Source organism: Vanacampus margaritifer, chromosome 7 (assembly GCF_051991255.1).
Source record: "Vanacampus margaritifer isolate UIUO_Vmar chromosome 7, RoL_Vmar_1.0, whole genome shotgun sequence".
Taxonomy (NCBI): Eukaryota; Metazoa; Chordata; class Actinopteri; order Syngnathiformes; family Syngnathidae; genus Vanacampus; species Vanacampus margaritifer.
Window position 1 is genome coordinate 694,160 of NC_135438.1, and position 23,306 is coordinate 717,465.

General features: G+C 46.5%; 4 protein-coding genes across 8 annotated transcripts; 2 read left to right on the forward strand and 2 right to left on the reverse strand.

Moving 5' to 3' along the window:
• On the forward strand, positions 1–4,546 carry ccsapa (centriole, cilia and spindle-associated protein a). 4 transcript variants are annotated; one of them, XM_077571929.1, is made up of 6 exons: positions 1–132; positions 211–259; positions 373–511; positions 907–1,274; positions 1,635–1,942; positions 2,647–4,546. In XM_077571929.1, the coding sequence occupies exons 4-6, from the start codon at positions 926–928 to the stop codon at positions 2,875–2,877; spliced, it is 888 nt and encodes a 295-aa protein (XP_077428055.1). In that variant the 5' UTR covers positions 1–132; positions 211–259; positions 373–511; positions 907–925; the 3' UTR covers positions 2,878–4,546. The 4 variants fall into 4 exon arrangements, with proteins under 4 accessions (XP_077428055.1, XP_077428057.1, XP_077428054.1 ...); XM_077571931.1 differs by having other exon boundaries at positions 380–511; XM_077571928.1 differs by having other exon boundaries at positions 2–259.
• cdc6 (cell division cycle 6 homolog (S. cerevisiae)) lies at positions 4,537–10,980 on the reverse strand. Of its 2 annotated transcripts, XM_077571927.1 has the most exons (12): positions 10,814–10,980; positions 9,250–9,489; positions 8,856–9,125; positions 8,557–8,756; positions 7,516–7,664; positions 6,995–7,101; positions 6,769–6,908; positions 5,972–6,072; positions 5,838–5,899; positions 5,593–5,765; positions 5,375–5,515; positions 4,537–4,839 (listed from the first exon to the last, which is right to left on the reverse strand). In XM_077571927.1, the coding sequence occupies exons 2-12, from the start codon at positions 9,479–9,481 to the stop codon at positions 4,750–4,752; spliced, it is 1,665 nt and encodes a 554-aa protein (XP_077428053.1). In that variant the 5' UTR covers positions 9,482–9,489; positions 10,814–10,980; the 3' UTR covers positions 4,537–4,749. The 2 variants fall into 2 exon arrangements, with proteins under 2 accessions (XP_077428053.1, XP_077428051.1); XM_077571925.1 differs by having other exon boundaries at positions 5,593–5,899.
• A 686-nt stretch (positions 10,981–11,666) lies between these two features.
• On the reverse strand, positions 11,667–20,288 carry wipf2a (WAS/WASL interacting protein family, member 2a). The gene is made up of 8 exons (XM_077572150.1): positions 19,653–20,288; positions 17,615–17,746; positions 17,404–17,536; positions 16,915–17,004; positions 15,431–16,063; positions 13,654–13,896; positions 13,249–13,350; positions 11,667–13,043 (listed from the first exon to the last, which is right to left on the reverse strand). The coding sequence occupies exons 2-8, from the start codon at positions 17,675–17,677 to the stop codon at positions 13,000–13,002; spliced, it is 1,308 nt and encodes a 435-aa protein (XP_077428276.1). The 5' UTR covers positions 17,678–17,746; positions 19,653–20,288; the 3' UTR covers positions 11,667–12,999.
• Positions 19,304–23,271, forward strand: mrpl21 (mitochondrial ribosomal protein L21). Its single transcript, XM_077572152.1, has 4 exons — positions 19,304–19,806; positions 20,165–20,239; positions 21,258–21,621; positions 22,682–23,271. Exons 3-4 carry the CDS (start codon positions 21,343–21,345, stop codon positions 22,976–22,978), a joined length of 576 nt encoding a protein of 191 aa, XP_077428278.1. The 5' UTR covers positions 19,304–19,806; positions 20,165–20,239; positions 21,258–21,342; the 3' UTR covers positions 22,979–23,271.
• Positions 23,272–23,306: the final 35 nt, after the last annotated feature.

Consider the following 23,306-nt stretch of genomic DNA (forward strand, 5'->3'; position numbering starts at 1 on the left):
AGTCGTTGCCTCCACTCATGCGAGCTTGAGCTCTCCCTGCCTCACGGGGGTCTGAACAGAACCGGACCGATGCTGCTGCTCCTTTAGCCATAGGCACAGCAGCCCGAACTACATCCCGGGAGGAAGTTCTGTGTGAGTGGAACTGTTTTAAATTCGCTCCCGCTTTCGCCAGCGTCGCCATTTAAACGCCTTGCCGTGTTTCCAAACCAGCTCGACGGCGCGCTGAGCGCTTCAGAATCGTACAAGAACCTCAACTCGGGTAAATAAGGACGTTTTCGAGAGAAAAAAAAAATGACTACCATCACCATTACTCGCCTAATTACGCGAACAGCTCAGGTGAATAATTAATAATGGATGTCGTTTCCATTGAAGCTGACAGGTTGCGGGTCACGTGATGGCGCGTGTGTGGTAGATCCACTAAGCCGAGCTCAGCCAATCGGGGGGCGTGGCCTGGGAATGTACCTGGCAGGTGACGTCACCTGGGACCGCTAGCCGTGAATCGCTGCAAAAGGTCGAAATCACTATTCACATTTAAACGTTTTGTCAACTAAATAATACTTCTCAACGTGTTTGGATAACTTATTTAAAAAGGTCAGCGTCTAAACAATAAATATCAGATTTATCAAGTGCTCTTGAGATCAGACTGCTTGTGCTTTTACTTTGGAAAACGACAATCTCCTTCTTCTTTTTTTAACTGTCAAGTGATGTGAGAGACCAAACCAGTAAATGATTCATAATTTATGTTTCTGCATTGCTCTGTCAATTTGAAATCATGTTCTGATTTAGACAATACAGGGTTATTAAAATAATTGTTGGCTGCAGCCTTAATAGGTTGTTTGTAAATTATTCTGACCATGGAGCCTGGGATGTAGTTTTCATTTCACGTTTGCATCCATGCCGTTGCAGCGCCGCCGCGCCCGTCGCCATGGTGACCAAGAAAGTCCTAACGGAGTACATGAAGAAGTTCCGGGAGCCCAAGTGGGAGACCTTCTCTAAATGCTACGAGGACTCGCTCAAGTACCGTCTGACCCGCCGGTTGATGGAGCACTCGCACAAGCCCTGGTTCTGGGAGGGCGGTTCTGTGCTGTCCAGCGGCCAGTCCACGCCCAGGACCGCGTCCCGGCCGGGCCACAACCAGGTGGCGCCGCTGCCCGCCGCCGAGACAAACCAGCTGAGGTCCAGTCCTGATGCCGGGCCGGCGGGGCCAGTAGCGGATCGGGATGAGGATGAGGAGGCAACGGAGGCGGCGGATGTCGACCCTGCGGCGCCGGCAGGTGAGATAACGAAGGTGGAGGTTGTAAAATGTGGAAGCTCGCTCCGTGCATCCAAAAATGTGTCTTTTCATTCTGCCGCGCGTTGCCATGGAAACCACTTATAACAGGGAGTAGTGGCTCTTTCTAACAATAGGGCTCAAATATTTTTTAGAATCGATTTTTCAATCGATAATCAGACGCATGTGGTTAAATTTTGCCGGTTAATTTGATAACAGATTAGCTGTGCATTAATTGATTCATTTTGACACCTCCAGCCAACATGGAATGATGAACTTTTTTTTTTTTTAATGAATGTTAGTCAATGTCAGCTGGACAAACAATGGTTTGGTCGCCAGTCAATGTTGTTTGGATTTGCGACAGAAATGGCGCAGACCAAAAACGCCGTCTCAAGTCTTCCAAACGTGAGCGGCGCCTCCGACGAGCCGGACACCGACGACGGGCCTGCGGACTCGCCGGACTCGAACGGAGATCCTGCCAAGCCGGAGCCGGTACAGAGACGACACCGTCGCCGTCGCAGCACGCCTCGCTCGGAGCAGGGAGGTTGCCATGGCAACAAGTCACTCGCCGACCGCAAACCTGAGCGGGCCAAGAGCCAACCGCCACCAGGGGGCGCCGGGGACAACCCGTGCGAAGACGAGCAAGTCAGGAAAGGCGCAACGCCCAACAATGTAAGTTCTTAATGCTAGTGCTAAGCTAATGTGAACTTGGACTCGGGCCCGACCAATGCGGATTTCGATATTTGGCAGATTAAAATTCCGATCACTGATGAAACTGATTATTAATTTAAAGAATAGGCTACAGTCGACACGCAGATTCACGCCTGCTGATTTTTTTTCCCTTTTGATTTTTTAAAATGTTTTTTTTTTCAATGTATTTTTTCCCCCATGGGATTTTCTTCACCCATTTTCCTGCCCTTTTTAGCAGCATTTTTGGGAAGAATGTTTTCAGCCCCAATGCATTTCAATTTGCGTCAGTATTGACCTTTTGCACGTGACGTCACAGCCCTCATGGGAACGCCCCCTACGGGACGCTGGACGCCAAAAGAGCCACTTGCCTGTATTGTCGCCATTGAATCTCATACAGCGTGAAGTCCTTCATCTAATCGATTATCTTATAAAATGGTCATATCTAAAACACTTTTGAATGTCATAATCTTTCTTACATTGCATGTTAATGAGAATAAAAAAAAATAAAAAATCAGCATTTAGAAAAAAGAAAGTCATTTTCTTTTTTCTTTTGTTGTAATGTGTTCATTTTCTTTCTTTCTTTCTTTGGTTTCTTACTGACCCGATCTTTTGGTCCCGGGACGCGACAATGAGCACATGAACGAACGTGACCGAATGACTCAATGTGAACTTCCGTCTGTCTCCAGAGGGAGCGCTGCGACGCGAGCGTCCAGACGACGACGTCGACGACGCCGCGTCCTCCCGACAAGCGCCCGGCGACGGCCGATCGCCGCCGCTCTCGCTCGGCCGACCTGGACAAGCTGAGACGCTCGCAGCGCTGCCAGATGACCGCCTCCGCTACGGCCATCGCCGTGGCGACGGCGGACGAGCGCTGGGTGACCGAGTACATGCGCTGCTTCTCCGCACGCGTCAGGTAGACGCCGGGACCCCCCCCCCAAAAAAAAACAACAACAAAACTTGGACGTAGCCTCGCAACACCCAAATGGTCCATTAGACGACATGTGGATGACAAATGATGTCCAGATTCCACCAATAAACAAAAGATTTGTTACTCTGAAGTCAAAAGAACATTTCAAGGAAACACGAGTTGGCGAATAAGTTGAGCATCGACATTGAAACCTAAGCCTCATTCAAAACGGTAACTAAAACTTTATTTTAAAACCCAACTTTGAATTTGAATCCCAACTTGGAAACCCTAACCCTACTTTGAATGATAACCCTAATATTTTGAAAGCCAACCCTGCTTAGGAACCCGACTTTGAACATCAAATACTTGATTCTTTGATTGATACTTAATTGAACATCAAAACCAAATTTTGAAACCGTAACCCTGATTTGAAACTAACCCAAATGTGAAATCTGTCTTTAAAGCCCTAACCCAAATTTAAAACCAGTTCTTGAAACCCCAACACCAGTAAAACTCTAACCGTAATTTAAAACCATACTTTGAAACGAATCCAAATGTGCATTGATTGGAAAATGAAGCTCGATGTTTTTGGATTCCGTTTCCACTGCACGCAGCTTCATTTGTCCAAAGACTCATAATTTGAAACCCTACTTAAAACCCCTCATTTGAACAATTGGAATCCTAACCCAACCCCTTCTTCGGAGAATCCGTTTTGAACTCTTAACCCTAATTTGAAAGCTCATGTCAAACATGGCGGCGCTCAAGATTGCTCGCTCGCTCGCTCGGCGTCTTTTTTGGCCGTCTGCCAAATCGCACGCGGCCTCCGCAAAGTTCTCGTGGGCGAACGCAAACTACAAATAAAAGTCCGGGCTCGACCCTCCATCCATTTTCCAACACATTTAATGCAGAGGACTACAAATGGATGATCAACCGCGTATCAACTTTAATATTAATCACTTATTATATATATAGTTTGTGTTATCCACTGTGCTGTGCTTACTATTTATCTAGTTACTGTTGGGAAATTCAAATCAAAATGATCTTTTTTTTTTACACACAAAAAAGTTCTAAAGTCAAATTATAACATAAAACCTATATTTAATATTTTTGTATTTATGATACAAATCTCGACTAAATTACAAATACAAAATGAGCAACTACTGATACTAGAGTCATAAAATGAGGTTTTAAAATTTTGTATTTCTTATTGTTTTATTGAGCCTCAAATGACAACCCAATTTTGGGGGCGGGGCTTGTACGGATTGTAACACATTTGAAGTGCTGAGGCTTTTCTCTTGATTTCATTTTCTTGCCGGCCTCCAGTTTTCGTGCGTCGCCAAAAGCTGCCGTAAAACTATGCAAACAAAGACTGACGGGGACGGATTTCTAGTTCTTGGCATTGTAGATGTGAAATGTATTTATTTATATATATATGAAAAAGTGAATTTTGAATGTTGTATAATTGGTGACAAGCTCGCAACTGAAGCTACCGCTAATTAGCACCAACGTTTGTAAACGTAAAGAATGTTTTGTTTTTACACTTGCTGCAAAATATGGATTCCATTTTTCCATTGTCCATTTTGACAGCTTTTTTTGTTGTCGTCATTCACAAAACGTTTTCAGTATTTCTACGCTTTTGATGTTACTGTAAAGACGATCAATAAAAACATTTCAAGAGATCCAACAGTCGCTTTACTGACACTCACGCGGCCTCCATTTTGAAAGCTCCCAAAAAAAAAAAAACCCTCTCAACAGCGTCACTTGATTTGACAACCACAAATAATTGGACTTTAGGGGAAGATAAAAACAAACAAACACGTCCGACATTCTCAGCAAAAATGAGAATTAAAAAAATAAAATAGTAAGAAATTGGCGGCGACATTCACGGGAGTCCCGCCGCCAGGATGCTTCCAACTAGCGTGCGATCCTTCAGTGCATGTTCAACGGCCTCCTCCTCCATCTTCAGCGACACCTGGGAGCAAAAACATTGAAAAATCACACTCACTACATTTAGAGTTGGCATTTTTTTTTTTTTTTTTTGTAATTTCCATAATTTCCGTTGACTATAATAAACCTCGCTGGCCTGTCAGAATTGACATCTTAGCAAACGGGAAGTCAAACTTAACGCAAAGACCAGCAGAGCGCGACGATGGCGGCCGACGGGACCATTTGATGATCAACGGAAAGTCGGTGACCAACAAGAAGCTGGATGACAAACAGGAAGTGAAGGTGATGACCAACAGGAAGTTGAGTTACATGGCCAATGGGAAGCGGGTTTGCCGTTCAATTTGTTAACCAACAACAAGTTGGATGGAAAACAGGAAGTCAACTTGGTGACTAACAGGAAGTCAAGTTGCAACAAAGTCAACAGAATAACCAAGCGGAAGTTGCGTTTGGTGGCCAACGGAACATATTTTGCCGTTCAACTCGATGACTGGCAAGAATTTTGGCGCCAAAAGTGGTGCATCGGCGCCGCTCAACAGGAAGTGCGCTGACGCGTCGGTTACCTTCGTGAGTCGAGCTTCTTTGGCCTTCTTGAGCGCGAAGACGCCGCGACTCTCCAGCAGCGCGCAAAGCGACAAACACTCGGCCTGACCGACGCCGCCCACCTGCCGGCGAGCGCACAGGCGGCTGTGGGCCTCGTGGAGCTGGGAAAAAAAAATTAAAAATAAACATCAGCGCGCCGGCCGGTCCAAACAAAACCGCCGCCGCCGTCGCCGCTCACCTTGCCGAGGTGCACCTCCTTGCTCTTGCCGGCGCGCACCAACATGAGCAGGCAGCACGCCAGAAGTTTCTGCTGGAGCGGGAAGCTTTCGCCGCCGCACGACGCCATGCGGTCGCCGTACACCTCGGACAGGACGCGCGCCACCTGCGGCACGCCGGCCGACTCGCACCTCTCTGAAAAACAAACCTGCAATTTCAACAGGCAGACGAGGCAAACATTTACGTGACGACGGCGGCGGCTCCAACCTGCGCCAGCACGCTGCTCCGCCTTCTTCCTGTGTTCCGATTGGACGATCTCGACGGCTCGCCTGCCAACACGCAAAGCCAAAATGGAATCAAACCCCCCCAATTGGACTCCCAGCGCGTCCGGCAGAACCCACCTGCAGATGTCCAAAGCCTTCCTGGCGTCTCCCGACACCGCCGAGACTTTACGAGCGCAAAACTGCACGGCCGCCGCGTCCAGCACGCCGTCCGCGCACGCCTGACCACAACAAAATACAGCAAACACTCAACATATGGAAAACGATCAGCTTGCAAACGTGCGATCAATTCCGACGCATCCGAATCGTATGCTTTGATCTGACTTTGGCCAATCAGACGCAAGCTTAGATTTGCGTCACCGTCCAATAGGAGAAGAGCATGTTGAGCAGGGGTCGCCTGTGGGCCTTCTCGAAAAAGAGCTTATCTGTGATGGGACATTGCGATTTCCCAGGAATTTGAAAACGTGAACACCAGCAGATATTTGTAGAAATAAAAATGTTGTAGATTGAGTGATACGTAAATGAATGTCATTTACTTCGAAACATAAATTGGGCCCAAACGATATGGATTTTTTTTTCTAGCCTGCAGCTGATTGCGATGATTCCAATAACCAATTAAGTAAAATAAATAAAGTAACTCCATTTTACAACAGATGAGAGAAAAAAAAGTTTTCAAAATTTCCGCCCCTTCTCTTTTGTGGGCATGTTTGAAAATTGTTATCGTCTTATATTGTTTTGTCTTTTTTTTTTTTTTTAATGGCTGAATTTACTTTCTGCCAATTTTGGACTATTTTAAAATAGCTAATATTGAGTGATTGACTCGTTGAGCCATTTTGAGCAGTAAAAAGTTCATATTTTGTCTACAATGAATGTTGCAACTTGATTCTTTTCCATCGTCCCTCCCTGGCGCTCGTCACCTGCGCGAGTCGGTCTTGCACGATGGCGCCGAGCTGATCTCTGCTGTACGGCGGGAAGTTGAGCAGCAGGGGGCGACACCGAGGCCTGGCCTGAAGGCGGGGCAGGATGCGGTCCGTCAGGTCCAAAGCGTTGGCGATTCCTGCGCCGCACAAAACAAACGCACTTTTAGAACGCAAAAGTTGCTCAAAATCCTGACGCAGTAAATGGCGGCGGCGGCGTTCGTACCGACGAGACAGAGTCTGGACTGGGGCAGATGCGGCCACTCGAAGATGGTGTACAGGACGTCCTGCGTCTTGCTGTCCAGTTGGTCTAACTCGTCCAGAACCAACAAGCTGAACAACAACATCATCATCATCATCATCATCAAGAGTCAACCACATTAAAATAAGGTGGCACCAAACTATGTTGACGTGATTTGAGGAGCTTTATTTGGACAAAAGCAGTGCTTTTCTATCATCTTGGCACCAAGAAACTGAAATGAGGCCAACTTTTATTGGGGCAAAAATAGTGCTCTGCCGCCATTTCACAGCATTTCCGTGCCAAGAAATTAAGTTGAAGAGAGTTCAGGAGTTTGGGCTTCAACAAAAATAGTGCTTCGCCGCCATCCTGTGACAAATTGGTGCAAGGGACGCATGTTCAAGTGAGTCCAGGAGATTCATTTGGACAAAAGTAGGGTTCTGCTGCCATCTACAAGCAATTGTTAGTCACGGCGTTTGTCCACGCGCGGCGTCGGAACGCGTACTCACACGGCGGGTCCGGGCCCGGTCAGGCGTCTCTGCAGACCTTTGTGGCCAGCGGACACTTTCAGCTTCTCGGCCAAAAGCGGGAAAATGACGTGCGAGCTCCGCAGGCTCATGCAGTTCACCGTCAGCGTCTGCACGTGCGACAACTCGTCCTAAAAGCACAAAACGGCACACAAACACACAACAGCTAAATTAAAAAAGCACACAAAAAAAAAAAAACAGCCTCACTAAAGTCTTTTTGAATGCAATTTTTACGAAGTTAAGTACATTTTTTCTGGTCTTCAGTCAACGAAAATGCATAACGATTAAGTCACACTTGATGTTTATTAAGGAGAGTTTCAGTCTAGTCCAAGTCCAGTGAAAAATGAGTGTTGACAAAATTATTTTTGTTAACGAAATAAAACACCCAATTAGCCTACATTAAAACATAACTAAGCCTCAGACACTTTTTAAAAAGGTAAAAAGAAAAAAAAGACTCAAAAATATGATCATAAAAAGTAACAAAACACAAAAAAAATAGAATATTTTTTATCTTTTTTTTTCTTGAAAAAAGGGACAAAAATAGATTGATTAACTCTTTGACTGCCAGACGTTTTCAGAAAAGGAATGCCGTGGGTGCCAACCGATTTAAGCATTTTTGACTGATCTTTCAAGGTCCACAGAAAATGTTGTGTTTGGACTATGGAAACACACATACTACCAAATGAAAGATTGGACTCATCTTTCATCAGAAAAAAAAAAGTTTGTTTCTACCTTATTCCGTTTTTCAGTAATCAACAATAGAAAATGGTTAGTTTCACCTCTGTTTTAAAAAAACGTCTTTTAACGTCTTTGGCACTCCATAGGATTTTACTAAACGTTATTTAACGTTTTTTGGCAGTCAAAGAGTAAAAAAAAAAAACAGTCCTCTTTTTTTTTTTTTACTTCACTCCACAAAAAACGCCACCAATGACAGCCTCTTTTCATGGTTAATCGATTTTGTCTTTGTCAGCAAAACGAAATGTGACTGTTGACCTTTTTGTCGGAAACGCCGTCACGCGTTACCTTCATGTCGCGCAGGACCGAGTCCAGGCAGGCCGTCTTCCCCGTCCCCGGCGCACCGGAGACATAAAGGCTGCCGGGCAGCCGGCGCACGGCCGTCCGCTCCAAGAAAGTCCGGATGGCGGCACATTCCGACTCTCGGGACAGCAAGCGTTCGGGCGTGGCCGTGTGCAGCGCCTGCTTGGCGCTCGCCAGGCCGCGCTCTGACACGGGGCAAGAAGGGAGAAAGTAGATCCGGGTTCAAACGAGTTTAGCACGGATTACGATCAAGTGTGAAGTCCAAAAGGGATTCAATCGCATACTTTGGGCGAAGAGTCGACACGCCGCCGCCGCCGCCGCCTTCTTCTTGTCGGGGCTCGGTCGCGCCGGACTTCCGGAGACCAACTCCTGCCGCCTCGGCGACGAGGCGGCCACGGGAGAGGACGGTGTCGGCTTGCGGCGTACCGAGACGTCGGCGTTTTCGTCAAAGGATAAACGGCGGTGCGATGACGGCGATATCCGCGGCGACGCTTTGCTCTGCTTGGGAGGCGACGCCAGAAGAGCGCCGTCCATGTTGAGGGCATTGTCGTCAACTTTACCGGGGTAAAAAAAAACATTTGACATGAAATCTGGTCTGCCATTTTATGCATTAACCACAAATTCAATCAATAGCCAACTATTTTGCCAATTGATTGCGGATGCCAAAATGGCGCCTACCCATGCGTTTCCGCGGGCTGAGGGGAAGCCTCGCCGGGGCGCCGGGCGACACAGAAAGCGGCGCCGCAGCCGGCCGCCTCGGCGACGGCGGGGCGTGAATGGCATCCGGCGCCATCTTCTTCCCGCCGGGCTCGGCCGGGTTTCTTTTGGGCTTGGACGTCACCCTGGCGGATTTGCGTCTGGGGAAGGACAGGGTGGGCTGCGGAAGAGCCTGCGAGCGAGTGCTCGGCATCGCCAAACCTTCAACGGAAATTAAAAAAAGACACTCGGCGTTATGGTTGAGCTTCGGGAAATCAGACAACATATGTAAGCGTGTGCGGTGGTTATTTACATTACATTTGATACCAGTTGGCACAAACAATATTGCAGATTCTCACGGAAATGAGCTCAATATTTAAGATGGGTAAAAGTTTGCAATGGTATGTTTGTATGAATGTGGCATCAAAATTGTCACGACTCATTTTCATTTAATCCGGTTTGGATCACATTTGAAATAAGTTTAGATTGCTTTTTTTTTTTTTTTTTTTATTTTATTATTACGGTTGAAGGGGTTCAGAACAGGCTTTAAATGGGTTTCATTCAGGCTGAGAGCGTTTTATTTGCGATTAAATTGGATTTGATTTGGTTTCAAATGAGATTAGAACATGACCAGACAGTGTTTCAATCGAGTTCAGAAAACATTTTAGAACAGGTTTACACCGAGTTTCAAATGAGCTTCAATCGGCTTTGGGTTTACGTGAGTCTCAGTCGGCTTTAAACTGCCACGCAGGAACTACAGCATTTGTGAAGCCGAATACATTTGGTTATTATTATAGATGTTATCGTTTAGTTGGCGACACAAAGGAACGAAATGAGAACGAGCTTATCAGATGTCAAAATCGCTGCAGTGGATATTTTGCCGTGACCGGCAACTCGTGAATCGCGTAAGAACTACAAGTACAAATTCTGCAACAGTGACTGTTGTACTACATCGAGCGATCGCCGGGAAATTCCTTGATCACGAGTTCGAATCCCGCTCTGTATTTTTTAAAGGCTTTATCTTCGGAAGACAAAATGAACGCTTTGTGGGGGAAAAACTCGCTCAGTGGTTAGGCGATTGACCATTCAGAGCAGTTCACGGCAAAATAACGCTAGCAGGAGAGTTGCCGGTTACGACAAAATATCCACTGTCCGAGTTCACCATGCAGGTAATGAAGACCAACATATGCGACACAAAAACAGCTTGGGAAAGTACTCTGATGGAGTCCTCGTTTTTTTTGCGATCACAACAAAACTAAAAAAAGAATCGCGGGAGCTCAAATGTGTCGTTTGCTGCTTGGCGCCAAATAAAAGGAGATCCGATTATCATCGCCAAAGATAAATAAATGATTAGTTGCACTCGAGAAGACGACAAAACGCAACTGGATGTAATATTGAACACCATATGACGTTTCAATGTAAATATTTGAGGACAATTGGATCATTTTAAAGCCAAACGAAATCAAACAACAGGAGGCACTTCAGCATTCCGACACACGTACACACCAAAAAATGTGAATACGTTTAAAAGCGTTTGTAAACTTACCTTTTAGCAAGCGTCGTTGAAGGTGGAAATAAAATAGTCCCGTGTTGTGTGCGTCGCGCTTCTTTTCTTTTCTTCTTTGACTTTTGCACGCCAGCAAAGGCAGACAACTTCAGCGCCAAATGTTCTCTCCAAGCAGCTGTTTCCGGCCAGCCTGACGCTCGCTGATTGGTTCAAGCCCGTCCGGCTCCATGCTCATTGGCCGAGCCCCCTAGACACCGGATATTACGTCCCCAATGACGATTGGAGGCGAGGCGGGAGATTCGACAGCTGCTCGTTTTGCCGGGAACTTGAAGCGACGTTTTGTTTCGGGTTTAAAATTGCAATTTAAACACGTTATCAATATGGCTTGCGATTAATACACTTACACGACCGACACAATTACAACTTGATTCACTCTGCAGTCTTCTTGTAATATTGTGCTTCTTCAACATTTTAACTGCATTTCATGTAAAGGGAGAAGTGGTTTTTTTTGGTGCTAAATTGCCAAAATGTTTAAAAATGTTGAGATTTAGGTAGAATATTTAACCACCTTTCTAAAATAATAGCAATCGTTCTCAATACAATTACATACATTTAATGAACTCATAATGAATCAAATTTAATATATCACTTCGGATTAATTTAATTCCCTACCACTTGAAGCACTTTGATTAAGTTGGTTAAAGTTCAACTATTAATTCTCTAATTTTTAGAGCGTATGGCTTTCTTTAAAGTGATATGTTGTTGTTTTTTTGACCACACACTTTCCAACTTGTAAAATACAGACAGAGCATGTGGCGCCCTGTGAAGAGTGAGACTGAAAATCCAACATTTCATTGAAGACGAGTCAAAAAGAAGACTTGGACTCCTTTGGTCCCCTTTTTCCCCAAACAGGAAGATATTTATTGAAAACCTTTTCAAGTGATAAAAAGATGGCTGATTAACAGGAAAAACCGTGAGGCGGCAAACGTGACACTGGCATGACCCTGATGATGATGATGATGAAGTCATCTGTGCGCTCGCAGCTCCTCGTTAGAACTTTGCTATATTACACTCTTTGTACAGCACAAAAATAGATCAATAGTAGCTAGGATTATTGTGGAAATATACATTTGCAAATAGACTCCAATATAGTTTAAAAAAATAAAAATAGCACAGGTACCGTTATGGGACAAGACATGTGTAAGGCAACATACGAGCAGCAGGTGGCGCTGCATCTCAAGTGTTTTTTTCATCTTGTCGATTCACAACCGAGTTGTTGTTTTTTCTTTTTAAACTTAATGATCATTTAAAGTGAAGCAAAAGAAAGAAAGGAAAAAAGACGCTCCGTTCTCGACATGCTCTGGCACTTTAGTGTTTCTTTCTTCTTGTTAGCTGCTAGCAACTACGACCTGTACAAATTCTTGCATAGTAAAAGCAGCTGATGGTCACTTTCTGGCTGATGGACGCCATCTTCCCCGCCTCCCACCATCCCCGTCTCCATTTACGGTCAACGCCGTTTTTCAAAAGCTTGGCGCTGGCTCTGATGTTATTACATCTTATTATTACACCGTCGTGACGACCAACGTCCTGATGGTACGAGTGCAAAAACGGGCGTCGTGCGTCTCTGCTGGTCGCTGTGCAACATGAAAACAGAAATTCAAACGGGAATTGACACCCTCACCCCAAAAACAAGCCCTCGGAATGTGAAGCTCAACAAGCAGATGTCAATCAATGGACTTGTGGGACTGGCTTCATTTAAGCTCCACCCGCCCTTTGGCACACAGATGTAGTCATTCCAAGCGCACCCTGGAGCAACTTCAACAAAATCAAGAGAAAAAAGAAAAAGAAGAAGAAGAAGAAGAAGAAGAGAGCCCACATTCATGCATGATCATGCGTGTCGTCCCACAAGATCAATGCTGGCACCCGACAAAGAAACAAAAAGTGTATAAAAAAAAAACGGGAATGTGCAGTTGTGGACGCTTGTGGACTTTTTTCTTTCTTTTTTGGTCCTCAAACATTTACCAAACGCAAAGGTCAAAAAGTCTCATGAGGCGTCTGTCTTCTCTTCTCGCCAAATCCACATGGCTGGTGCTTTGTGTGTGTGTGTGTGTGTGTGTGTGTGTGTGCGTGTGCGTGTGCGTGTGCGGACCTCGTCATTCCGCTATCACACCAGAACAGACCAGACGCTTGGCTGATGAGTTCAAGTGCTGAGCTTGGAGGTGCGTTCACCTTCCCACAGGAGGCGCAGGAGGGGCTCCTCGCAAAATGCCTGGCAGGGGAAGAAGAAGAAGAAAAAAAGAAAACAAAACAGGAAGTCACACTCACGGACATAATAAAAGACAAATGAATATGGACGCAAGGACACGCATGTACACACAGAAAGGCACACCTGAACATTTGACATGTCAGTGAAAGACGTGCTGATAAACGGCAGTCTGCGGTGTTGCATTATAACAATGCGCAGCTCTGCTTACCCTTGCCACTTTTGCTGGGGTAGACCTTGTTGAAATGGCGATACTCCTCCGGAGGAGGAAGGTCCTCCATGGGGTGAAAGTTGAACTTGGATTCAAAATCGTCTAAAGGAGGAAAGCAAAGGCAGACGTTGCTTCCATGCAACAACAGCTGGCAAAATTCATTGATTCGTCCACAAAGTAATCCATTATCAAATTCATTGACAATTTTAATAATCGAGTCATCGATTCATCGGTCATTGTTTTCCAAAAATTGAAAATTGTTATCGTAAAACATTCAAATGAATCAGATGAGTCGATTAAATCTACCGATGAATCGATTCTAAAACTATTCGATAATGACATCACTACATGCAACCTTTTAGCATGCTGCTAAGCTATGCTAACTGCAGGAGGGCGAGGACTCACCCAAAATGGACTTGGAGGGGGCGGAGACTGCGGAGTGTCCGTTCCGAATGGGCGGGGGCGGCGGCGGGGGTCCGGCGGGTGTGCGGGACGAGGAGGACAATACAGAGAAGGAGGGCGGCGGCGGAGGCTTGGCCCCCCGGCCGGCGGGCTCAGACGGGGTGGAGCTGTGGCCGCGGTACGGCGGAGGCGGCGCAGGGGCATCGCGGTTGCCGTTGCGGGCGCTGGAAAGCGGCGCCTGGGGGGCTGGGGCGTCAGGCACACAGTGAGGCGGGGGCAACAACACACTTGATGCTAAATGCTAAAGCGGCATTTGTCATTAACCTCACAATGAAAATAAAAAATGCGTTTTAATCATCAAATAATTTCTGACAACATAAAAATAGGTTTGATGTCATTTGAACCTCAAAGGAATGCTTGCACGCGATCTATCGAAGGGACGAGGCAACTGGCGTCGAACAAAAACAACACGGCGACCGGTTGAAACTTGTACCCAACATTCCATCCAGCGCGATTCAAAGGCAGCTCGCAAATGTTGAAGGCCTTCAATGTTTGAAAAGGTTCGACTGCAGCTGATGCGCTAACAGATAGCATAGCTTCTTCCACGCCACTGTTCTTACTTCTAAATCTCAAAGACTTTTCCCGCTACCGCCACCGCCAAAGATACGAGCGCCTGCTCGACAACGACTTCCATTGTTACGTCTTTTTATCATATTGGGAGAAAATGACGTCACTTGTATCGATCGGATGTTGCAAAATGAGACGGCTCGTTAAAGTGCAGATATGGCGAGTGATATTTTGTATCTTTCGGGTCCTTGCATTGTGGTCTTCACATGAAAATGTCACTGTGAAATAAATAAGAATATTGTGAGTGATTTATTCTTTGAGGCATTAACGTTAAATATTTCGAAAAGACTATCTTGAACATCAAAATATGAACTTATCGATAACAGCCGTACAAAGCAAGAAATAATGAAGTGGTCTCGGGTGAAAATGTTCCTGTCGTGCATCACTCATTTCTCGCGCAAAGCTGCCCAAAGGTTATGTATTGATTAACCTCAACCACGAGTACTTCTACTTATTAGGGCTGGGTAAAATAAATAAATAAATAAATCGAATAATTGATATCAAATCGATTTTCCGTTTCAAGCCCAATATCGATTCATGAAACCATGAATGGATTATTTGAATATCTTTTACCCAGAAATTCTCCAAAAAATAGAATTTCAAAGGCCAGTTTTTACCGTTGTTTTTTTCACAAGCAAGACCTGATTTCTAGTACGTAGAATTCTGAAAATATTTTCATCTCATCCTTGCTGATGTTAAAGCTTGTGTGACACTTAAGTGAGAATAACGCGTGTTTAAATTTACTTTGGAATTGAATATTTGTGGAGTTTTTATCATGTCCTTGACATTTGAGAAGAATTGATGCGCCATAATTAATCGATATCGGATTGAAGTGAATGGAATCGGGGGTGGGTGGGTCGCATCAAAATCGAATCGAACGGAACTCTTGTGAATCGAAATTGAATTGATTGAGGAAATTAGAGAAATTATTATTATCGCTGCTACTTCCCCCATCTCCTACCTCTCCTACATCTTGCACAACTATGTTCATTACTTCTAGTATCCTGCTACTAGTGCTACTACTACTTTTTTTTTTTTTTTAACCAGCACTCCTCTTGCTGTCACACGAGGTGGTTTTGAGGCGTAGCAACATAAAGCAATTTGCAACACAGCATATGAGGTGAACGCCGAATTGTGCTTTCGCATCCGTTACCTGCTCTGCGCCCCGGCGGCTCCCTGGCAGGGGGCGGCGGTCGGCTGACCTGCAGGGACGGCGACGAGGATGGCGGCGGGGGCGGGGCGTGGTTGCGCCCCTGCGCCGTGTGCTTTTTGGTCAGCGAGTTGTGCCTCTGCGGCAGCTCCGGGGCACCGCCCCCGTCCGTCTGGGCCGGCCCATTGGAGAGCGACGTGTGCATCCTGTAGGGCGGCGGAGGGGGCGGCGCCGAGGAGCCGCCGGTGGGGGGCCGGCTGGAAGACAGCGCGTTCTTGAGGGCGTTGGAAGGGGCGGGGCCTCGGTTGGGCGTGGGCGGCAGGGGCTTCTGCGCCGAGGACGAGGGAGCCGACACCTTCAGGTTGGGCGTGGCCGGAGCGTTGCCGCGGCCGCCCCGGTTGAAAGGTGGCGGAGGGGGCGGGGCCGACGTGCTGTGCTTCATGCCACCGCCCGAGGAGGAGCCGCCGCCGCTGGCGTTGGCCGGGCGGCTGATGTCGGGCAGCGAGGGCCGGTGGGAGCGCTGGTGCTCCGGCGGAGACGGCGATGCCGAGCGACCCGACGGAGGGCGAGGCGCCGACGGTCGGGACCCCGGCGGCCTCAGGGCGGACCTGCCCACCGAGCCGCCTGATGAACCATCTGCGGGACGCGGGTCACAAACGTTACAGCCAGGAAACACAGTTCAACACTGCAGGACATAAACTGGTTAACAACATATTGAATAATCAATATGGAATCGATTTTACTTTTTTGAGCCTGATATATCAATTCCTAAAATCGTGAATCACTCATTTCTAAGCGCACAGCTGCCCAAATGTTATGTATTGATTGACCTCAACCATGAGTACTTCTATTTAGGGCTGGGTAAGAAATAATAAAATAAAACAATTGATATCAAATACATTTTCCTTTTCAAGCCGATATCGATTCATAAAACCATGAATTGATTATTTTAATCTTTTTCCCATAAATTCATAAGAAAATTGAATTTTAAAGGCCATTTTTTGTATCTTACTGTTTTATTGAAAGTTACTGTTCAAATGAATTTAAAAGTATTTTCTAACATTTACAAAAGACCTGACTTCTTGCACTTTAAGACAATTCAGAATCTTTTACATTTAGATTTACAATTATTGAATGAGAATTATGAAAATATTTTCATCTCATCCTTGCTGATGTCAATGTCAAACTGCCTCCACAAAGTGTCATTTAAAATTTGGAATTTAATGTTTGTGGAGTTTTTATCATATCCTTGATATTTAAGAACAATTGGTGTTCCATAATTAATCAATATCGGATTCAGTTGAAATGAATCGAATCAAATTGGGAAAAAACTCAACTGAATCGTACTAAACTCTTGTGAATCGAAATTGAATCGATACCCAGCCCTACTTCCCACGATACATTTCATATATATATATACTTGAAAATGGATCAACACAAAGGAACACAGCACCATGTAATGACTATTTTCTTCTTCCGATTCTTACCTCCAGCCGGTCGCAGCTTTGGCACACCTCCTTGGAAGAGGCCCCCCATCCCCATTGGACCGCCTCCTCCTCCGTGACCTCCTCCCGATTCTGTCCAAAGACAAAGTCGTTGGGGCTCAGACGGAAGGAATCAGCCGTCAGAACCTAATGGGACCGGACTGCGGAAGCACTTGGGAAGGAGCGCAGCAGCGGACGCCGCAACTGCCGGCAGAACATTTGTCTGCACGCTCAATGACTGTGTGGGGGAAAGCGCGCACCCGTGGACATTTTTGTAACGTGAAAAGTCCTTCCTGATGGAGCTGAGCGTTGTACCGTCGTCTATCGCGATGACTTGAAAACAGGTTTTATCAAACTACATGAAAAATGTCCTGATAAAGTTTACCGTTACAAAGTGTATTGGTTGGATTCAGTTGAGAAATGTATCACTTTTATGAGGCCACAACCGGCAAAATAATCCAAATAAAGACTTTTGTGTGGATTGTTGCTCACTCTCAATAATGGGGGCGCTGCGGTCGTTGACCGCGCCCACTTTCTTCAGCCTGGCTCCCTTGTGGATGTCGGACAGCAGGGCCCCCCTCCCTTTGGTCTCTGATGAGCTCAGCTTGGGAGGGGTGGTGTTGGCCTGCCGAAAAAGGGGGACCGTCACAGGTTACAAGGCTCGGAGGGGACGGGACCAACGTGGGCCCGAGAGCTGACTCACCTCGTGAAAGGTGGGCGGAGGCGGGGGGCCCGGAGGGGGCGGAGGAGGGGGAGGAATGGGCATCCTGTCCCTCTGTTGGCACTTCTTCTTCTTGTTTCAGGGCGCTGAACCTCAGTCCCTCGGCTCCCGCTCCTAAGAAAAAAATCATAAAAGAAATGGATGCGGAACGTTCCACAGTCTGAGGCGGAACATTAACAATTGCATTCAAATTGACATCGCATTGGAGAAGAATGTCATCTTCAAATTGCATTTGTTGCACTTTTTTTTGGGGTGCTTTATTTTAAATGTATTATGTAAGTGTGCTGTATTTTTCCAACCATCAGTGACCTTTTTTTTTTTTCATCATTTGGCTTTTCCTGCAGCCCCCTGCCCCCCCCCTCCTCCCCCAAACATTGGCTCACAGGCGCTGTTTGAGAGGACCACAAATGAGTTTTTCCTGTGCTGCAACATGTGACGTGACGACTGACTGACTACACTCCGGTCTCTTCATCTCCCCAAACAGGTTTTTTTCTTTTTCTTCTTCTTGTTGCTCGCTGTGGAATCCGGCCGAGCGAGCTGGCGAATGCGGAGCAACGCACTCGCTCAAGAAGAAAATTGGTCGACGAGTCAGGAGAGTTAGAGGGACGAGAGAAGGCAATCTCTATGCTATCCACTTTGAGGTTTCTTCATAACTGTACACAACATGAATTCAACTGTGGGCATTTGTCAACTTGATTTGACAGGATGGACCCATGCGGGAATAACTGCAGCTGTTCTACTGACATTTAGAGTAATGTGGTCACTTTAAGACATTATTAAAACAACTAATTGATATGACTGCGATTATCCAATTATTAAGACCACATAAAAATGGAAGGAATTGACTTGACATGCAAGTACATCAAGTCACAAGCTTAGTCACTAAATCCACTGATCTGAATATATGACTGGTTAGCCCATACACGCCCGTGGAAGCCGTTGAAGCCACAGGGCGGCCATCTTGCTCCTCCCATCTCGGGAGCAGACTACTGTATAAACTATACGGTATACTACAGATTAGACATATAAAGCTCATAGGTAGTTAGTATAGTGCCATGGGATTTGCGGCGGGGTGCTCACTATTTTTTTTAGCAAGTAATAAATAAATAAATAAGTGGACGCCACGGTCCACGGTATGTGCTGCTTTGAAGACACCCATTTTCTTTTATCACTCCGTTCCTTGGATCCCAATATTAGATTCGGCAAAGGCATCTTTTGTTGAATTACAAGTATGATTCTTTAATAAATAATAATATACATGTTTCCTCCTGTAAACATCATTAAGCATATCATCTATACATGTATTAAAGGCAAGTTGTAAAATGTACAAAGTCCTCTTGTTTATGTTTAACAAATTAAAACATCATAAATCATGCTGCCTCAAATGTTCTCCAATTTCGATACTGTAAATGTATAGGATCGTATGCTGGGAGGAGCAATATGGTGGCCTCGCGGCTTCAAAAGTCTTGGCCTTTCGGCTACCCAGTCATATATTCAGATCAGTGACAAAACCGTACATCAAAGTATAGATGTATTTCTTTATCGGTTTACTAAACCGATGTTGACAAGTCAACGAGCCTGCTTGTCGCCCCCTGCAGGCCAGACGAGAGGCGGCAGGGATCGAAGACACACGGAAGTTGTTCTTGTGTCACGTTCAGCCAACCTGCCGAACTTTGAGCCCAAATCTGTCACTCATAGCCTCATTGGAGATCAAAAAGACAAGCAAAGGACGTCCTGGGCCTGATGGGTCAGGGGTGCGAGTGGCCGAGTTCCTGTGTTCTTTTCCGGCCAACTTGGAGGGCCCCCGGGCCGTGCTCGGTGTCTCCCAGCACACAAGCAGCAACTATTACATTATTAACGCCAAATCACAGTTGGAGGCTAAATGTTACATCATATAAATGTTACACTTTCATTATGTGGATTCAACACATTTTAAGCAGGTTAAACACCGAGTTAGGACGACGGTTAGCTTCAAGTCAGCTGTAATTTTAAAAAGTCAAGTAAGCTCCAGTTTACTCACCCAAACTCGACAAAGAGGCGGTAAGGCGACGTCGCCAAAAACAACGTGAACGGGGAAAAGTGTCGTTGTGGCAAATCCTTCCTTCGCTTCCAGGCGGAGGGCAATTTTTTAACGACAGGCCGCTGGCAAGGAGGGAAAAACCACCAACACCCAGGTTAGCCGGCTAACGACGCCCCGCAAAGCTTCTCGCTCCACGGCCACAGGCAGTTAGCTTGAGGGGCTAATCGTCCGTAGTCCTGCAGCGAGCAGGTTAGCCCCGAAGCTAAAGTGCTAAGGGGAAGCTAAATGCTTAGCATGTAGCTGTTTACTTTCAGTCGTCGGCGGCCAGCAGCGACAACTTTGGGCGACGACTCGTCGTTTTCCTCCTTTTCGGAGGCGGCGATGGATTCTAACTTTCCGGGGAGACTTTTCGACAGTTTGTCTGTGAAACGGAAAAGTTTCAAGCGCACCGTTGACGCATTCGCGGAGCCATCTCGCTTTGCTGGTTGGGCTAATGCGCTTTCTTTCTCAAGCCGCAGACTTCAAGCCCGGAAAACGAAGCCAGCCAACGAGCGACACAAAATGGAGGGGAGGCAGCAAGACTGACGGTGCGTTCATGGACCGCGGAAACTGGATGAATAGATGGATGGGTGGATGCAGTGGAGAGGAAAACATCCATCCAGGACCATACTCACTGAAAAAAAGAGTGTTGGTTACATAATAATGTATACAGGCTTTGCTTGCACGCCATCATGTTTCACCAGCATGAACATGATTTTATTTTGTGCAATGTTTTGTGTTGGTGAAACGTGTTTTTTTGTGTGTGTTTTTTAAAGCGTGCAACCAATGCCCAATCCATACTTTTTCCAATGCGGATGGATAGATGCCAAACAGTAACAATTAAACGCATCCATATAATGTATTATAGTAACATTTACTGGGAACTCAGAGTCATCATTCTCGTTGTGTACTAATAACGGGTAATCTAAGAGCAGTGGTGGCCAAGTTCAGTCCTCGAGAGCACCTATCCAGCATGTTTTCCATTTTTCTCACCACTAACACACCTGATTCATGACCAGGATCGTTATCAGGCTTGTGCAAAGCGTGCTGATGAGCTGATCATTAGATTCAGCTGCGCTGAAGGAGGGCGACATGGAAAACAGGCTTGATGATCGAACTTGGCCTCCCCTGATCTGGAGAATATCTCTAGTTGAGACGTGTGTGGACGACGCATGCGCAGCCCCGAAGCCGATTTGTGGACAGAGATCCTATTCTGCCCGAGAATTCTAAAAAATAAAATAAAAAAGCGTTTTAACTGACACCCGTTTTTTTTTTTTAATTATTTTTTAAATGAGGGTATAGTTAATATCTTTTGGCAATTACTTGGCATTTCTGTGTTTCTGACATTTGTCCGGTACGCGTTTGTTTGTTTTCTTGTGTTGTTGATTTCGATGCGACAGGTGCGACCGATTTACGACACGTTGATTCAAACCTACCCGCCACTTACCAAAACACAACTATACACTGTTGGAGCGTATCAAAACCCGGCAGATCCGTAATATATAGATTATATAGCATATAATATATTCTTTAAGTAAATTACTTTCTTCCCCGACCGATACATAGAGATGACGGTGACGATGTCCGCCTACTTCACGTCCATCCTCTTCTGGAGAACGTCTCTGGTCGACACACACACTTTGCGGTAAAGATGGCGCTGATGGCAACCCTGCGGAGGACACGGTGCCTGTTGACATCGCGACCCTGCGTCCTTCCTCCCGCCGTTGGCCGCTCAAAGAGCTCCGTTAGCAGCCACTTGGTCCCTCTGACCTCGCTGTCCAGACCTCCGTGGCCGGAGACGAGGCCGGTGCCGGAGGAGGAGCAGCGGCGGGAGCACGCCGCCCTGACGAGCGCTGTCAACCGGCTCATCGAGCAAGACGACTTCGGTCGCCTTTTTGCCGTCGTGCACGTCGCCGGTCGCCAGTGGAAGGTGATGAGGACAGAAGTCAAGTTTCCATCCAAATGTTTCGAATTTTTGAAGCCAATTTACTGAAAATGCTTTGCGAATATTGAGAGGGGACTCCGCCGCTGTAGGTGGTGCTGTACACCATAGAGATGTGATGCTCCTTTAGTAATTTAAAAGAAGAAGACCAGGAAGCGACTGCGCCGTGTTAGTTTGCTTTTTATTTTTTTTTAATTTTGGGTAAACCGTGGCGTTTCTTTGCTGTTTTCCATCTAAAATTGCCCAAATATTCACTTCTTTAATTAATTCCAAAAATATTTCTGTTCCCCTCCCCCACAATATACTGTAACAATGGTGAAATAATCAGGCCAAGTGTGTGGAGCTTACAGTTTTTTTTTAACCAACACTTTTCCCAGAACAAAACAGAAGGCCAATGCCACGGCACGGAGGAGGCGGGACTTCCAGGTTTTCACACATCAGCTTTGTTTCCGTTTCCTGTTTGCGACGTGTGGGCCGCGTCCCAGGTCTTGCGCTTCCGCCTTTGTGCCCCTCGGTTGCGCGTTCCCGTCGACGGGTGCGAGTGTGTAGCGTGTCTGTCTCATTTGTTCTTAGCATTTCAGAGAGTTGAGATGCCCCGTGCGGTTGGGGGGGCAGGGATGGGGGTGCAAGTGTTGGAACGCGGCCATCAGTGCCCGGAAATGACGCTACAAACGTACGTATGACGTAATATCTGGTCAGAACGTGCGGCGTGTATTCGGTCTTGCCAGCGGTTATTCGCCAAACCATTAACCATCAACCCTTTCCATAGCCAAAATGAGCATTTTCCCTTTTTCAATACGCTTCAAAATCCACCCCCCTCTAAGCGTCAACTTTTTTTTGCGAACTTTGGGCTTTTTCACATTTCTAGCGTTTCCATTCAGTTTTCTTTTCGCATTGGAAACCCAACTATTAACACGGCGCTTCTCTGCCATTTTCGTGTTAATAGTTTTGCCGCCAAGGAACCGTATTGAAATGTATTGAGTTTTATGCGGCGTCAAGATCTGGAAAAGGGCCCCGAGCGACCTAACTGCGGCTTGGCGTCCCACAGGTGACGGACGAGGACCTGATCCTGCTGGAGAACCACGTGCAGGCGGCGTGCGGCGAGCGCCTGCGGCTGGAGAAGGTGCTGCTGGTGGGGGCGCGCGACTTCACGCTGGTGGGCCGGCCGCTGCTGGCCAAGGAGCTGGTGCGCGTGGAGGCTACCGTGGTGGAGAAGACGCAGTCGTGGCCCAAAGTTCACGTCCGCTTCTGGAGGCGCCACCGCTTCGAGCGCAAGAGGATCCTGGTGCAGCCGCAGACCGTACTCAGGATCAATAGCGTGCGGCTGGCGCCGGCGCTCACTTGACCGCGGACGGCGGCCCCGCTGCTCACCGTTTCCCCGCTGCTGTGTGACATTGCGGCGCGCTACTTGTAAAACTACCGACTTGGCAACAACTCAATGCTACTAGTGATGTTACATAAGTCTAGTTAACATCAAGTGCTTCTCTAGTTTTACTCGTAGTATGTGTCAACTTGTGTACAGTTTTGCTTCACTAGTAATTTTACTAGTGCACCTTGGACATTACTACTAGTGCTGTGAAAGGTCTTGCTCGTGACAACAAAGAATAAACTACCGTAGTTCATGGACATCAAGCACTACACTAGTAGTTGGCCTTTGTTGTTATACAGTACTA

What these genes read in the sequence shown, in the direction of transcription:
- ccsapa (XM_077571929.1), top strand. Translation starts at nt 926, where the DNA reads ATGGTGACCAAGAAAGTCCTAACGGAGTACATGAAGAAGTTCCGGGAG. An exon ending in CGACCCTGCGGCGCCGGCAG is followed by an intron (nt 1,275 to 1,634) that starts GTGAGATAACGA and finishes GATTTGCGACAG; the next exon opens with AAATGGCGCAGACCAAAAAC. An exon ending in AAGGCGCAACGCCCAACAAT is followed by an intron (nt 1,943 to 2,646) that starts GTAAGTTCTTAA and finishes GTCTGTCTCCAG; the next exon opens with AGGGAGCGCTGCGACGCGAG.
- cdc6 (XM_077571925.1), bottom strand. Translation starts at nt 9,481, where the DNA reads ATGCCGAGCACTCGCTCGCAGGCTCTTCCGCAGCCCACCCTGTCCTTC. An exon ending in GTCCAGACTCTGTCTCGTCG is followed by an intron (nt 6,909 to 6,994) that starts GTACGAACGCCG and finishes TGTGCGGCGCAG; the next exon opens with GAATCGCCAACGCTTTGGAC. An exon ending in TGCAAGACCGACTCGCGCAG is followed by an intron (nt 6,073 to 6,768) that starts GTGACGAGCGCC and finishes TGTTGTGGTCAG; the next exon opens with GCGTGCGCGGACGGCGTGCT.
- wipf2a (XM_077572150.1), bottom strand. Translation starts at nt 17,677, where the DNA reads ATGCCCATTCCTCCCCCTCCTCCGCCCCCTCCGGGCCCCCCGCCTCCG. An exon ending in AAAGCTGCGACCGGCTGGAG is followed by an intron (nt 16,064 to 16,914) that starts GTAAGAATCGGA and finishes CGCGTCCCGCAG; the next exon opens with ATGGTTCATCAGGCGGCTCG. An exon ending in CCCCAGCAAAAGTGGCAAGG is followed by an intron (nt 13,044 to 13,248) that starts GTAAGCAGAGCT and finishes TTCCCCTGCCAG; the next exon opens with GCATTTTGCGAGGAGCCCCT.
- mrpl21 (XM_077572152.1), top strand. Translation starts at nt 21,343, where the DNA reads ATGGCGCTGATGGCAACCCTGCGGAGGACACGGTGCCTGTTGACATCG. An exon ending in TCGCCGGTCGCCAGTGGAAG is followed by an intron (nt 21,622 to 22,681) that starts GTGATGAGGACA and finishes GGCGTCCCACAG; the next exon opens with GTGACGGACGAGGACCTGAT.